The 15,955-nt window shown below is 38.9% G+C and overlaps 2 protein-coding genes and 1 long non-coding RNA gene across 3 annotated transcripts in view; 1 reads left to right on the forward strand and 2 right to left on the reverse strand.

Annotated features, from left to right (window-relative positions):
• LOC306640556 overlaps nt 1-15,955 on the reverse strand; it is a 100,319-nt gene that overhangs the window by 29,618 nt on the left and 54,746 nt on the right. The window lies entirely within an intron of this gene.
• The window catches only part of LOC306638557 (uncharacterized protein), a gene marked incomplete at both ends in the record, with an annotated part of 44,602 nt that overhangs the window by 14,942 nt on the left and 13,705 nt on the right, over nt 1-15,955 (reverse strand). The gene's annotated exons all lie outside the window — the stretch shown is intronic.
• LOC306640472 (olfactory receptor 52M1-like) lies at nt 7,359-8,312 on the forward strand (the record flags this gene model as incomplete). The annotated part of the gene is made up of 1 exon (XM_079104756.1): nt 7,359-8,312. One exon carries the CDS (start codon nt 7,359-7,361, stop codon nt 8,310-8,312), a length of 954 nt encoding a protein of 317 aa, XP_078960882.1.

The raw sequence follows: 15,955 nt of genomic DNA on the forward strand, positions 1-15,955 counted from the left end.
ACCTTCTGTAGGGAACATCCTTCAAGCTTATCTGACACCATGGTCTAAGTAAGCCAAACAGTCTGAGTAGAGAAACTGAGGTCATGGTAAAGACTCGCCATGGAATGAAGGTCTTTGTAGCTGTTGAGGCTGAGTTTGAGCTGAGCGGAGGCCTCGTTCTGACATGCATCACAGAAAGCTGTGATGTGAGCTCGCCCGCACTGCCTTGCCTCATGCTGTGTGCTGGAGCTTGCCATTCCCCCAGTCCTTTGTCTCAGACCTGTTGCTGGGCAGAATTGCTTAGGCATGCTTGGTTTGTTTACCCTACCTGGGCCCTCGACATATAGTTCACCTATAGGCTGACTCTGTTATACTTTAACAAGCATGTTAACCTGATTGGATAATATGTCTATATATGTCCTGTGCAACTCTAAATAAAACTAGATCTGTGCCTGCAGAGCTCAATCCCCAATGCCTGGGTAAGCACACTGGGTAAGGCTAAGAAGGGTAGTCATCGTTCATCCTCACCCTCAGCAAACCCGTCTCTGAACATCTACAACCTTCCAAGGATTTTTGTATATGTAATCAAAGATTGACTGTTAGTTTAGATCTTGAATGTTCCCCAACAAACTCTTGCATTCAGCATTGCAAGAATATTCAGAAGTAAAATGATTAGAACATGAGACTAGTCAGCTCATCAATGGATTAATCTGAAGGGATTACTAGGTGGTAACTATAGGCAGATAAGGTGTAGCTGAAGGAAGTGTCACTGGGAGTGTGGCCTTGTACTATATTTTAATCTCCAGATATTTCTCCCTCTCTGCTTCCTAGCTACCATGAGCTGAACAACTTTCCTCTGCCATATGATCTGCCTCACCTCAGGCCCAGAGCAATAGTTAGTCATAAAGGATGAACTGAACCTCTGAAACCAGGAGCCCAAAATAAACTTCCTCCTCTAAGTTGTCAGGTATCTTGGTCACAGCGGTAAAAGTCTATTTTTGTAACATCTTCATGGCTTTGTTATCGGAACAATGCTAACCTTGTAAAACGTAAAAGATTTGAATTTATCCTCCAGTGTAAGTCTGGGTTCTTGAGCAATGGAAGAGATGAGGGGAAATCTAACAGGGAAACGAGTTCATCTTCATGGAAGCAGAAGACCCATAGGTTCTCAGCAAGTTGGAGAACCTGGGAAGCTTGTATCATGGCTCAGTCTAAATAGTAGGGAAGCTGATGGTCATTGATTCAAGTTCCAGAATCCAAAGGTCAGAACCTGAAGTTCTGATATCCAAAGGCCACATGTCCCAGGTCCAGAAGAGAAAGCAAATCCCACCTGTTCATCTACCTTTTTGTTACTCAGATCAACTGACTGGATGGCACACACCCACTTCAAGTGAGTGCAAGTCTTTCTGATGTGAATGTCAGTTCTTCAAAAGCTCGGATATACAGAAAACAATGTTTAACCAGGTCTCTGGATATCCCTTAACCAGACAAGATGACACCTAAAATTATCCCACTTCAATTTGAATTTGAGAAGTGGTGGTGCTATTTCTTGAAATATTTGATATAATTTGGCAGTGAAGTCATCAGGTCTTGGGCTTCTTTGGGAAGTTTGACTGATTCAATCTCCTTTTAATGGTATAATTAGATTTCTACTCATAATTCAATCATAATAGGCTATATGTGTCTAGGTATTCATTTAATTTGTTGGCATATAATTGTTCATAGTAATCCTATGATCTTTTTGTTCTTTCACTTAATTTTTGAATTTTCTGAAGGTTTGTCAATCTGTCCACAGTACAACTTAGGAGACAACTTGCTGATATCAGGAAAATACGTGAACAGAATGATTGACAAAGATAACAGAGGCCAATCCCTGCAGCCCTAGGCTCCAGTGGACCCAGGCTCAGGAACAGTTCAATTATTCTGGGCCTCATGGACCCAGGCTTGCAAAAGATTCCTGCAGATACAGGCTCACAGCCCATTACAATGAACCCTGGTGATAGGCCATATCAGTTACCTTTTCTGATCACAACTAATATGAAGCTAGAGATCAATAACAGAAGCAATTAGAAAATTCACAAATGTGGAGATAAAACATGCTCCAGAGCAATAAGCCAAAAGAAATCAATCCCACATAGAAGTCCCTTAATAATTCTTATTAAATTCTATCCACCAAAATTGCCAAAGTAAGACTTATGAGGAAAGTAAGACTAGAACTAATAAAGGTAACAAAGTCAAAGTTTGGGGCCTGACAATGACACAATAAGGAGACTAAAAATATGTGAAGAAATCTGAAGGGATTCATAATTGAGGAGTAGTGAGTCATGAAAAGTTTAGGACTGGAAGAATAACTCAGTGGTAGAGAATATACTTAGCATGCACAAGACCCTGGGGTTCAATCCCTAGTACCAAAGGAAAAATGACTATCAAAGTATCTCCTCACATGTCAACTTCCTACAGAAAACATTGCAACAGAAAAAAACCATTTGAATCCTTGCAATATTTTCTGAAATCATCCTCCCCACTTGAATACTAGAAGTCAGATTAAAAATGGAATTTTCCAATAAATCAATGTAGTCTGTAAAATTAAGATTCCATTTTTAAAAACTCTATTCAAATATATCAGCTACAAATTGTTCAAATACTGAAGTTCTCATAATGCAGGAATAAAGGGGGGATGGATCTTGTTTTTCCTATCTAGAAGATCATATTTTAAATTACTACAGGACAAGTTTTCAGAAATTCACACATGCTGAGTTAAACACAGAATGGAAGAATGCTTTGGGGATGTAACTTGAAAGTGAGATCCGTGAGACTCAATCATCAATTTCCCTTCCAAGACTTTATCTTGAGCTTAGGCAGAAAATATTGACAAATATCTGCACCACTGTATGAATGGTAAACTAGCCTTTCCACTATCCTGGGAAGCTTAAGTATTGGCTTAAGTTGACAATTTCAACTTGTACTTACAATTTTTTTAAGCAAAATGAATTTTAAAATGCAAAATAAAAATTAGTTTTAACACTTGTATTGGTTCGTATTTGTTTTCTAGATTTTCTTTTTAATATGGACCAAGAAAATTCTACACCAGTTTTGCCAATATCCAGTGATTATTCCCCATCTTTTTTGAGTACTCTCAATATGCTTCTGAAGTCTGAGTATCTCAGGCCCAGGAGGGTAATCACAAACCTGGGACCAACTAAGAGCCCAGCAAAGGGACAGGAATGCCTGTTCTATTCCTTGGACGTGGAGCGAGATTGGGAATGAAGACTTGCTCCTAAGAGTGTAGCAAATCCAGAGGGAAAGGTGCAGTTTTCTCTGTGTAACCCTTAGGGAGTAACTGGCTATTTTCAGAACCTAGATAAAGGATATAGAAGAGACCAGGGGCACAGCCTCCCCTTGACTGTCAGCTAAATTTGCCCATGTATCTAGACAACAGGTGAATACCGTTACAACCCAGAGCTCTGGACAGCACCCCAACAGGAAAGCACATTCCAGAGAAGGGGCCCCAAAGTCATCAGAAGAAGACTCCAAGTTCCTGAAACTACACTTGTCTTTTGGTTCATACGGAGCCCCTCTTCACAGGTCTAGTCAAAAGTGAAACAAGGTGAGTATAACATGGCCCAGATTGAGTCAAAAAAGAAATCCTAAGGTAGAAAACTTGGTTTCTAGTGCTTTCCCTCAGAACAAGAGAAATTGCATATTTCTGTATGGATGGGCCTCTCCTTTTTCTGTTTCAGTTAGGCAACCCTCTCTCCTTATCTGATCCCAATAACATCAGCATGTCTTCAATTTTATGTAAGACTAGTCATACAGTTGAGAAAGGATAGTCACAGAAATAGCACCGTTTTTGAAGGGGGAAATAGACCAGAGGAAGGAAAAGGTAAAGTGAATCCAGTGCCCACAGGCCAGGCATCCTAACACTTGGCCTTTAGTGGGAATGCACATGTGTGCACACACTTAATACATGAAGTAACTCTAAGGTAGCTACCATTGCTCCAGTTTCACAGATCAGGAAACAAAAACAAAGATTACATTGCCTAAAATTACAGAACTAGAAAGTAGAGTCAGTATTTGAACCTAAGCATGGAGCAGAAGCAAGACGAACTTATGTCACCATAACAACATCTTTCAGAAGACTGGGACCCACTCTTGGAATGCCTCTCCCAGGGCTTGCAGGCATGGCACCAGAGTCAGGTAAGGGTGCCCTTGTGTGAGCTGACAAACATCTCTGGAATGCTCTAGGTAATATGGCACTTAAATAGTGGTCTGAAGTAGACTGTGGCACCTAAAGATGACAACTGTCAGCTTGATGGATGCTTTTATAACATATGTTCAGCATTCTAAGACTTGGTTACAACTTCATTTGGCTGAACTAGTTCTGACATAAATCAAAGGTACGAATCTAGATTTCAAGCTATCTCCAGACAGATTCTCCGGGATGAGTTGCCAATACCTTGACCTACCCTGACATTGAGGAAACTGAGCCCTTTTTCTGTTTCTAGGATGATGGTACATTGTGATACTTCTAGAGGACGTTCCAGACATTCTCCCTTTTTAAATAGTTTATTGACTAGTACTTTAATTTGCCCCTTCTCATCAATGCCTGCACTTTTGAGGCATCCTGTAAGATGCACCATGTAACAAAACACAAGAAAATTATTTCAGTTTGAGGAGTATACATTTCTGGTCTCCTGACCACATGGAACAGTAGGAATTTCAGGGAAAGGGAGCTGCTGTGCCAAGTGTTTTACACTTGCTCGTTCTGTTTACTGTGAAGATTCTCCCATGTTAATACTGAAAGGGAGTCTTCCTGAGGTTAAACAACTTGCCCAAACAGTAAGATGGTCTGGAATAGGAAACCTGGCTTGTTAGATGGCAAGTTGGTGCCTAAGCAGCTACACAGTGCTACCTCCTAGAGTCGCTTTCTCTCTCCTCTCAACTGGGATCCAGAGAGCAGTCTTACATTCTTACATTGCAATACTGAGGAAGTAACCTCATGTGTATTCACATGTCTAAGTACCCAAGTCAGAGTTACTGAGGTATCGGTGATATTTTTAAAATGGCAAACCACTTTAAGGTTCACAGAACTTGACTTTTCTTAGCACCCATTCAATGCCTGACCAATAAGCATACTCCTAAAAACTTAATTCAGATCCTGACAGTTCATTTTAAGGACTCAAGGCTACACAAGGACTTTTCTTATGCTTATTTGCTATGGAAATATAATTCCTATTCCTATTTTAGACAGTCTGAGGTATGCATGGGCTTGAAAAAATTTGATTACGGTCTTCCCCTGCCTTACTCATTCATTCTGATACCCTCTGAGGTATCCCCAGTCTTTTGTAGACAAGGGGTGATCTGAAATTGGCCTTAAAGAATGGGGAAGTTTTCCTAGGTAAGAACCAAGGAGGTGATTAAACTTCTCAGTCAAAACATGGCCATGTGAAGAAAGTGCCCCTGCACATATAAGGTATCCCTGGCTGATTTGGGAATCAAAGATCTCAAGGGCAAGCCTGAGATAGAAGGGCACAAATGTGTCCTGTGTTCAGTTCATGAATCCAGTGGATGGGAAGCAATAGGATTTTTCAGCAGACATCTGAAAGATGAAGCACACAAGGATTTTAGAAGCAATAGCCAGTGCTTTAGTGATTTCCCTGGATCTTCAAAAATAGACTGAGAGGGATGCTACTAGTATAAGTCTTGCTGAATAGTTCACTTCAGTCCATTCTTATGCATTCTTATTTTAGTGCATTATAATCATACATAATAGGCTCATTGTGACATACATGCACACAATTTTATCACTTTCATTCCTCATAATCTCCTTTCCCTCTTCCCTTTGTTTACTGGTCTCCCTTCTATTAGTGCATTATAATTATATAAAAGTAGGATTGATTATTCATAGCATAATTTCATCAATTTCATTTCATATTACCTCCATCTGTGCTACTTCTCGCTCTTTATCACCTTCCTCTACTCTTGGTCTTTGTTTTTGATATTTTTCATGCCTTTTTCCTCTAGATTTCATTTTTAAGGGAAAATGCTGGGTCCTTTTTTTTTTTTTTCTCAGTCTGGTTTATTTTACTTAACACAAGTCTCCAGTTCCATTTACCAGCAAATGACAATTCCATTTTTGGTGTTTTAGTATATACATAGGAATGGAGTTTATTGTGACATTCATGCACATAACAATTTTCTCATTCATGCTTGTGAGATTGTAGGAAAGTCTAGGAAACATCTACGAAGATGTTCCTTTTATGTCAAATTATAGATGATATCCATATCCTTTGTCAATAAAATTTGTCTGTCCTTTAATAGTAAACACTTAAACTTTTTTCTGTAAGGTCCTGTGCCTAATCTCAAAGAAAAAGCTTACTTGGGGTTGCCCAGATTTCATGGTAAAACAGGACAATCTTTGCAACTATTTCCCTAATATATAAAATTTAAAAACTTCCTTACTTTATCAGGCTTTGATTAGTTCATAAGTTTGTTTGAAAGGCAGAATCTACATGTGTACAAAAGGAAGAAAAGTCAAAACATTCATAATCCCATTCACCCAAAATCGACAAAATATTGGCACAAATATTTCCAGATACTTCTGTTTAGGGTATGTTTCTATAGCTTACACAATTTAATGAAATCATAGTTTAACCTGCCTCCTTTTCTTCCCTCACTCGTACTTCCTTGTATAACTATAACATTACAATACCTCTAAAAGCATTATCAATATAAGTCTAACTCACTGAACAGATGTACTAGAACTTGCACATCTGTGCTCCAATGATCACTCAGCCTCAGTTTCTGGAATCACTGGTACCAGACTCCCACACCTACACATTTCTAATTGTGGAAGTTTTGAACAATGTTTTTTGTACATCCTGATCAAGTTCTAGTACATATGTACTTTATTTTTTAACACGTCTCCAACTTTTTCAACATAAAATTGCAAAGAGTTAATGTATATAAATGTTGCTATTGATCAGTGATAAGAGAAGCATATTCAGGCACTGGAATAAACACATATGGATTTACACTTAATCATTACAGAAACCTTTTTCCATATTCTATTTCCTTTTTAGGCAACATTTCCCCAAAACAACTAAATCAAAGAAATGCAAAATTGGGGATTTTTGAAGAACAGTAGGGCAGTTTAGTAGAAGTAGAAACAGCCATGATCATGACATCTATCAGCGGGTGTCGTCATGGATAACTCAATTTTCTTCAAGTTGTCATTTGGAATTTCTTTTGTAGGTGCCACCAGTTGCCCAGGATGAAAATGAGGATCTTGTCTACAGTTGTCAGAAGTGTTAACTCTCAAGAGTAGAATCTCCTAGAACTAAGTGTTCCTGTCCCCTGGGCACCCCGTACCCTCAAACATGTACACCTCTAATAATGCCTGTTCTGTGCCTACCTCTTTCTGGCTCACTGGTATCCCAGGGCTGGAGGCCCTGCACATCTGGCTCTCCATTCCCTTTGGTTTCATGTACCTATTGGCTTTGGTGGGGAATGTCACCATCCTGGCAGTGATAAAGATGGAGCACAGTCTGCACCAGCCCATGTATTTCTTCCTGTGCATGTTGGCTGTCATTGACTTGGTCCTTTCAACCTCTACCATGCCCAAACTGTTGACCATCTTCTGGTTTGGTGCCCGCAACATTGGTCTGGATGCCTGCTTAGCCCAGATGTTCTTCATCCACTGCTTTGCCACTGTGGAATCGGGCATCTTCCTTGCCATGGCTTATGATCGCTATGTGGCTATCTGTGACCCACTACACCATACCTCAGTGCTCACCCAGGCAGTGGTGGGTCGTTTGGGGATGGCTGCTCTCCTCCGGGGGGTACTCTACATTGGACCTTTGCCCCTGCTGATTCGCCTGAGGCTACCCCTTTACCGAACCCAAATCATTGCCCACTCCTACTGTGAGCACATGGCCATAGTCACCTTGGCATGTGGTGATACAAGGGTCAACAACTTATATGGAATGGGAATTGGCTTCCTAGTATTAATCCTAGATTCAGTAGCCATCACTGCTTCATATGTGATGATTTTTAAGGCTGTATTGGGATTGGCTACTCATGATGCCAGGTTTAAAACCCTAGGTACATGTGGTTCTCATATCTGTGCCATCCTCTTCTTCTATATCCCTATTGCTGTTTCGTCTCTTACCCACCGTTTTGGCCATCACGTGCCTCCCTATATCCATATTCTTTTGGCCAACTTATACCTCCTCATCCCACCCATCCTCAATCCAGTTGTTTATGCTGTCCGCACCAAACAGATCCGAGAGAGTCTTCTCCACATTCTTAAGGCAGAGACTCAACCCAGGTGAATGTCCTCTACCTGTGAGGCATACAAATATTTAGTGACAACAGGAAGAGGCTGACTGGGGACTCCCATGAAATGTCTGAGTCCTACCCAAACTGTGGATAAGGGCCTAAACCAATCCTAAAGTCGGGTATTTATGCTGTGTAGACCTAACATCTGAAAGTGGAAGTCAGGTCATAGTCTTCTACATTTCTCACTCAACTTCAAACTAAGCACAATTAGCATATGCATATCGACCACAAGAGAGATCATTTCTGTTCTTCACTTCTTGGATACAAAACTTCTAGTTTCTCTGGGAAGTGTAATAAAACCATTTCTAGAAGGGAGGATTCTAACACCTTCTTGGAGGTAGTTTACAAGGTCTGTTAGTTTTCGTGTGGCTTTTTTTCTCTTCAGATTTATATGGTATTGGTAAACCTTTCCAGTACTTTTGGCTTGCCCAAGAACATTTGAGGATGGAGGCAACGTGAATCCAAGAAATCTTAATTGAACTTACTGCCCAAAGCAGTTGAAGTCCTCAGAGCAGATCATTCCCCTACTTAAGTGGACAGAAGTATAAAATATCCCACATCTCCTAAGAAGTTTAAGTGGAGAAAGTAGGAAGAGATTGAAAGGACATCAGGAGGTCCCACTCAGAGCCTCTAACATGGCATATGTGAGGGACATCAGCTGCACTGGCATGACATGGCAGAGAGCAACAGTGGGATGAACAGGAAAGTTGGGTATAAGGGATGGACAAAAGGAGATAAGAATAAATGGGGGTCCTATGGTAGATAGATATAAACCTTGAAGTGACTTACATCTGGAAAATTCTTATTGCTACTTTTTATTTGACCCTTATTACACTGCCCATCAATCATGGTGTCATAACTATTTCAAGTCAATCTGCAGAAATAGCAGAAATTTTGTGGCGGTACATAAAAATGAAGCAATTACTCCAGATTGTGTTCCAGAATCGTGGTTGTGTCCATTTTCTAAAACATTTTTTTAAATCAACTTATTTTACCATAACAATAGCTTATTTAAAATCGAGTTGATTATTTTTGGAAAACATAGACTAAGGAAACCAGTGACAATGCTTAATGCTAGAATACAAAACCTAGTATCTTTTTAAAAAGTGGAATAGCACAAGTATCTAAAGTTTTAACTTAAGCACCTGACTAGTCAAATTTCTATTTCCTCAATCTATGCTACCACCAGGATTTGATGGATTGAATTTTATTCACTATATTGGGAGAAATGGTCACTCACCCATCTCAAGGTCCCTGGAGTTCAGTGCCAAAGTTGGCTCAATTGTAAGGAAAAGATAGGGCTTCTATGAACACAATCTCGGTGCCAAATGTAACCTATTGACCTTTACTAGGAATTGAAGAGATTCTACAGAAACTTCAGAGCTATAAATTTAGTCATCTGACCATAAGTGTTGGCATATCAAATGATGGATGGTCATATTCAAATACTTCAGCACTGATAATAAAGGAAATAACAAACTTTTGACACAACTCTTGGTCATAATGCCTGAAGTCCACTTATCTATATAAGTACATAGATATTTGGGGCTTTTAAATATGGTCTTAGTTAAATCCAGCAGGATTACTGCTAAAAACTTCCTGGCAGAATAACCTTAAACCAAGACATTTGTTCTAGAATGTGAAAACTCCTCTAGACCAAGAGGAAAGACCAATCCTAGGTATTTTTAATGTCTTCATATAGTATTGAATAACAAGGAATAAAGAGAAAATACAGGTATTGTGCTCCATCCAGGGGCAACCGCCCATGAAAATACCCAGGTCTATCAAACTTGGAGTATGAACTGGAATCCTTCATGATGAATTTATCTTGGAACAGAATAGAAGGGAATAGGGGCTGGAGAATGCAATATGTGGATGTGGCATCTTATTCAAAGCCAATGTTTTCTTTCCCCTTCACACAAGTATCTTTTTCATGAACAATACTTTGGGTGGGAGTAAGATACTATCATCTAGTCCCTGATTGGGAGATAGTTGAGGGAGAAGGCAGGGCTTAGGATGCACTTCCACATCACTGAGAACCTCTGGAGTCTCCACTTAAGGAAGAATGGATCATGGTCACAGCACATGTCCCTCCTATTGCCAGGCACAGGGGGCCTTTGTGCTTAACCTAATCTGAAGCTAGAAAGAAAAACCTGTCCACCACCTCAGACCGTCTTGTAATTCTTTATTTCTTGATCAAGACTTGAACTTAAAGTCTAAGAATGTCTTTCTTCTCTGGTCTGATTTGACAATATTCCCTTGAGAATAAATGGTTGAGTCTGGGATTTGCAGCCAAAGTGAAAGTGGACCTAGAAGAAAGGAAAAGAATGCCCTAGGAAATACCTGCTTCTCCCACATCTACAAGCCACCATGTTTTGAGACTCAAGACAACACCGTGGAGGAAAACTGAACCTGACTGGGTGTTTTGATGTTAAACATGTCTAAAATGATCTGAAGTTAACTGCTTCCTTTTCTACCAGGATTAAGAGAAGATTCATTTGTGGGGCAGTGACTTTCTCTCATACTGTATTAGAAGGTTGATTATATTTTCTTTGAGGGCAGGTGAGACTACAGTGTACAGCTCAACTCTTCTTGAGGGTGGAGAAATTTTTTTATAGCTATCACCTGTGAACATCAAACTCCAGATTCTTCAGCCTTTGAACATGGACTCACACAGTGACTCTCCAGGGATCTTCCAGGCCTTCGCAACTGGGGCTGTCATTGATTCCACATCTGAGGATGTCGGGTTCTTCCACTGAGCGGCTACTCCTTCCCTGACTGCTGACACCACGGGGGACTTTCCAGCCTCCGATCATTGCTGAAGTTTAACCTAGGGTCTCCTGCATGGTAGGCAAGCACTTTACCCTCTATCACCCTGGGAAAGGACAAAATGATGGAGTAGAGAAAGTAAGTACCACTCGGCAGGTACCCATCTGCACCAGAATTATGAAGCTGGAAGACTACTTCCTCAGTAACAAGGGAACCTCACTGAAACAATACTGAACTGTTTAAAAAAAAAAATCATTAGAACTACAAAAAGTTGGTAACTTGAGTTACCCCCTTTCAAATGCCAGCAGAGTCGAGTAGGGAGTGCAGACAAGACATGCATGTCTGGCAGTCACACAAAGAAAAATTAAAAATTGACTTACGGAAATTTGTGGTTTAGAGGAAGTTTTGTTTTGTTAATAGAGTTGGTAGGGTAAGCATCTTGGTGTAAACAAATCCAGGGTAGTCTGCCGAAATGAAAGTTCAGTGGGGGCAGTGAGCACAGCACCAAAAGCAAAAGAAATGAAAGGAAAAATCAACAGGTGGGATGCCATCAAAGTAACATGATTCTGCACAGCAAAGGAAATGATTAAGAACCTGAAAGGAAAGAACCTTCAGAATGGGGGGAAATCTTTGCCAGCTACTTTAACTGTTAAAGGATTAATATACAGAAGGTAGAAATTCAATACCCAAAAAAAAATCTAATCACTAAATGGGCAAAAGAACTAAACAGCACTTCTCAAGATACACAAATGGTCAACAAACATATGAAAAATGTTCCATATCTCTAGGAGTCAGGGAAATGTGAATCAAAACGACACTGATTTTCATCTTACTCCAGTCAGAATGGCAGTGATCAAGAATACAAACAATGCTGGCCAGGATGTGGGGGGAAAGGTACACCTGTACATTACTTGTGGGACTGCAGACTAGTAAAACCACCCTGGAAAGCAGTATGGAGATTCCAGGAACAACCACATGACACAGCTTATCCCACTCCTTGGTATCTTCCCAAGAGCTAACGTTGGCATACCATAGGTACAGCCACCTTAATATCTATCTATAGCAGCACAATTCACAATAGCCAGTTATTGTGGAATCAAGTGCCTATGAATAGACGAATGGATCAGTACAGAAGATCAAGAGGCAGAGTGGCGGGATGAAGAGGCAAAGCAGAATTTTTTTAAAAATTCATGTGCATATTATACTACAGGGAATTTCACTTGTATATAAAAAGAATATAAATGAGCAAAAGGAAGTCTGGGGTAGAAGAATGGAGGGAAGGAAAAGTAGGGAGGATTGTGAACTAAAATCAATTTCCATGTATGATTTTTTTTTTTTTTTTTTTTTTTTTTTTTTTTTTTGTATGAACCCTACTGTAAGTATAAAGCTCTAATTTAAAAATCTGGGCTTCATTTTCAAAAATATTAAACTTTGGCTTAGTCTCATTTCTACAAAATGGCATTCTATTAAATATTTTGTGACAAACTTTTGCCTTTTTTAAATTTGGCTTTTTTTTAAATCACTTATTAGAATAAATGCTTAACTTTAGAATTAGAAAACAAGCTTTTTTAAATATTTGAAGACAACAACTAGTACAAAGAAATGGACACTTATCACTTAAATCGATAGATGGAAAGAAGGAAAATGAAGTGGCAGGAACATAAGACAAATGGAGGACAAACATCCATTTCCCCATAACCCTAAATCAATTTTAAAAGCCACAGAGACACCAATAATGTGGTAGTTTAAAAAACAAATCAAAATCCAACCATACATTCTTGACAAAATACATACCTAAAAGTAACAAATAAGGCTAACTTGAAAAACTATTTGCTTGAATGTTATGCCACATAACAATAAAAATCTATTAAATCTGCAGAATCTTTTGAAATAACTTGAGCCATCTCCATATGAAGACAGTATTTTCAACATACAACTGAGTTGTAAGAATGCTAATATACCTAGTTTGAAAAACATGAGTATTTAGTTTTACAGAAATGTATACATTTCCATAGTTTAATCAGGGTGGTAGGAATATAAATCTAACTTTTTAAAATATTCTAGATGTCCTGAAATATACTCAGAATTTAACTTCCAATAAGAAGTAAAGGAAAAATGAATTCACGAATCTTGCACCTTTTTTATAAGGTGAGGAAGCTCCTGGCTAAGGTCTGAGTTCTCCATCTTTTCTGATTTATTCAAAGCTGTTAAGTTGTTTTAGTTTGTAAGTTCTAGTCCCCTTTTCGTTTTAATTGTTGTATTCAGTCACTAAAAGTGAAGGAAATTGAATAAAGGCAAATCTAAAATATGCAATGGCTCACACAAATAGCTTGAGGAACCTTAGAAATTTGTTTTGCATAAATATAACACCAAACACTTGTCTCCTGCCTCTTAATGTGAAACTTTCACTATCAAAGCCAACTGCTTCCTATATTCCTTATAAAATGAAAACATCACTCTTTTCCAAAGATTAACCTAACTTTCTAACCTCAGAAATATTTGCTTTCCTTCTTAAAAATCCCTCCTCTTAAACAGTAGATAGCACCACAGTCGAACTAAGAACCCAAACCCTAAATCTAAACCAAGATTGCACCTACAACACATCTTTATTCAAAATATACAGATGGTAATGAAGATAATGCACACACAGTGAAATAACTGAAAAGTCCTTGCTTTTGCCTAAGAACTGAGAATGAACCAGAGCATTTTTTTGTGTGAAGGACATATTCAAATGAAACATCCTCCAGGTGATAAGTTTGTAGGAAAGCTAGCATTTGTAAGATTCAGAATTGTCACCAGCACTTCTGCAGATGGTGTTTGTTCTTCCTTATTTGACCTCATACACTGAAGTGGCCTTTCTCCTTCACAGCACACGCCAGCATCTCCTGGGCCATGCTCCTCTTGTTCTATTATGCTGTTTTCCAGTGTTGTTCACGTTCTTCTCCTTGATTAAAAATTGACTTTTAATAACAATGAATCAAACATCATTGCCCTATGTAGATGTATGATTACACAAATGATATGCCTTTACTTCATGTACAAACATGTATCCCATTTGTTTACAATAAAAATTTAAAAAATTTTTTTAAAAAAGTGACTCTATTCCATCATTCATTTGAAAATATGTTCAAAAAGATTTTATCACCTTTTAATTTTCCCTTAAGGACATCCCATTTTGTGCAGCTTGTTTACTTCCTCTACATATGTACATTGCAGTAATATTTCATTTAAAAATTCCTTATATAAAAATTGACTTATGTATTGTCGGCCTCAACATAATTTGAGGGGTTTCAGAGGTCTTAGTCCATAGAAGCCTGGCTCAATTCCTTGGCTTGAGGTGAGGCTGAACCATCATGGAGTGTGTAGCAGAAGGAAGCAGAGATGCCTTTTAAATTGTAACTTGATAAAATTAGCATTCTTATCTCTTATGATAGTGTTACTTGTGTAAACCAAGGTGCAGTGTTCCAATTTCTGGCACTGTAAAGCAAAATTAAACAATTCTACAAAGCAACTTCATTTTCCTCTGCTCAAATCTGTATCAAGATTCTAGATGTCCTTCTGCAAAATCTGCCTTTTAAAATTTTTGTAACATTTCCTTATGGTTCTTACTAGTACATTATAATTATAATAGGATTCATTGTATGTATAAATAACACATGTACATAACATACATTCATATATGTGCATTGTTTTATTCACCAGTCTCTCCTCTCATCTCCTTCTGCTCTCTTGATCTCCCTATTTTTAAAAACTTGTATATAAGTGGGATTTGTTGTATATTTATACATAAACATAGCATAACTTGGTTTTTATTCTCTAGTACCTCCTGTTGCCCTTCTCCCTCCCTCTTGATCACCTTGCTGTTGGTTTCCTTTCTATTTTCATGAGATCCCTTTTTTATTCTAACTGCCACATGACAAACATTTGACTATTGACTGAGTCTGGCTTCCTTCACTTAACAAGATCTCCATCCATTTATTGGCAAATGCAATAATTTTGTTCTTTATGGCTGAGTAATACTCCATTGTGCATATATATCATTTTCATCTGTTGGGTACTTGAGCTCATTCCATTGCTTGGCAATTATGAATTGTGCTGCTGTAGACATGGATATGCTCAGTGTTAAAGTAGTCCTGTTCCCAACCAATATTGTTGAAATTGTGATAGGAGCTGGGTTCATCCCTGGCAACAGATGGCACTTCAAAACTGAGTGTTTTTGAGATTAGTATAGTATAATAGTTAAGACTGAATTCAGGGATGATAAAGGACTACTTGAGATGGGCATCATGGTCGCCAAAATGAGAGCCCAGCAATCGGTCCCATCCTTGTTCAGATCATAGGCCATTAAGCTGGGTGTAGTGATTCTTACGTACTTGCAAGTACGCTTGTTTCTCCAAAAGTTCTTGAACCACCCTGGTTAACCATTTGGGGCAGCATTATGCAAAAGTGTTTACAAGGCTACATTGACTTTTTTTTCTGATGCCCTTTCCAGTATTAAAAGGCACTATTTCTATGACCCCAAGTTTGAGACCAGAATGCTCATACTTACAGATAGGTATCAAGGGACAACAGGAACCTAGAATTCATAACCACCTGTACCCCCCATAATTCAGGAAAGCTGACTGGCACTGAGTCTTACCTGTGTGACCCACTTGTGCCAGGGCTAAAGGACACCAGAAAGCAGCCTAACATGGATTTAATCCACTGGGAGAGAACACTGAAAAACATCCTATTCCTAAGGGGAGATTGAAACAGGACCCAGATGGGCAAGTCCTTTCCTATCAAGATATTACAGCACATTGTACAGTTATACTTGAGAACTACAAGCAAGCAAAGGGAAAGAACTGTTTCAATCCAAAGCCATCTG

The sequence above is a fragment of the Sciurus vulgaris genome (assembly GCF_902686455.1).
Source record: "Sciurus vulgaris genome assembly, chromosome: 11".
In the NCBI taxonomy this organism is placed as follows: domain Eukaryota; kingdom Metazoa; phylum Chordata; class Mammalia; order Rodentia; family Sciuridae; genus Sciurus; species Sciurus vulgaris.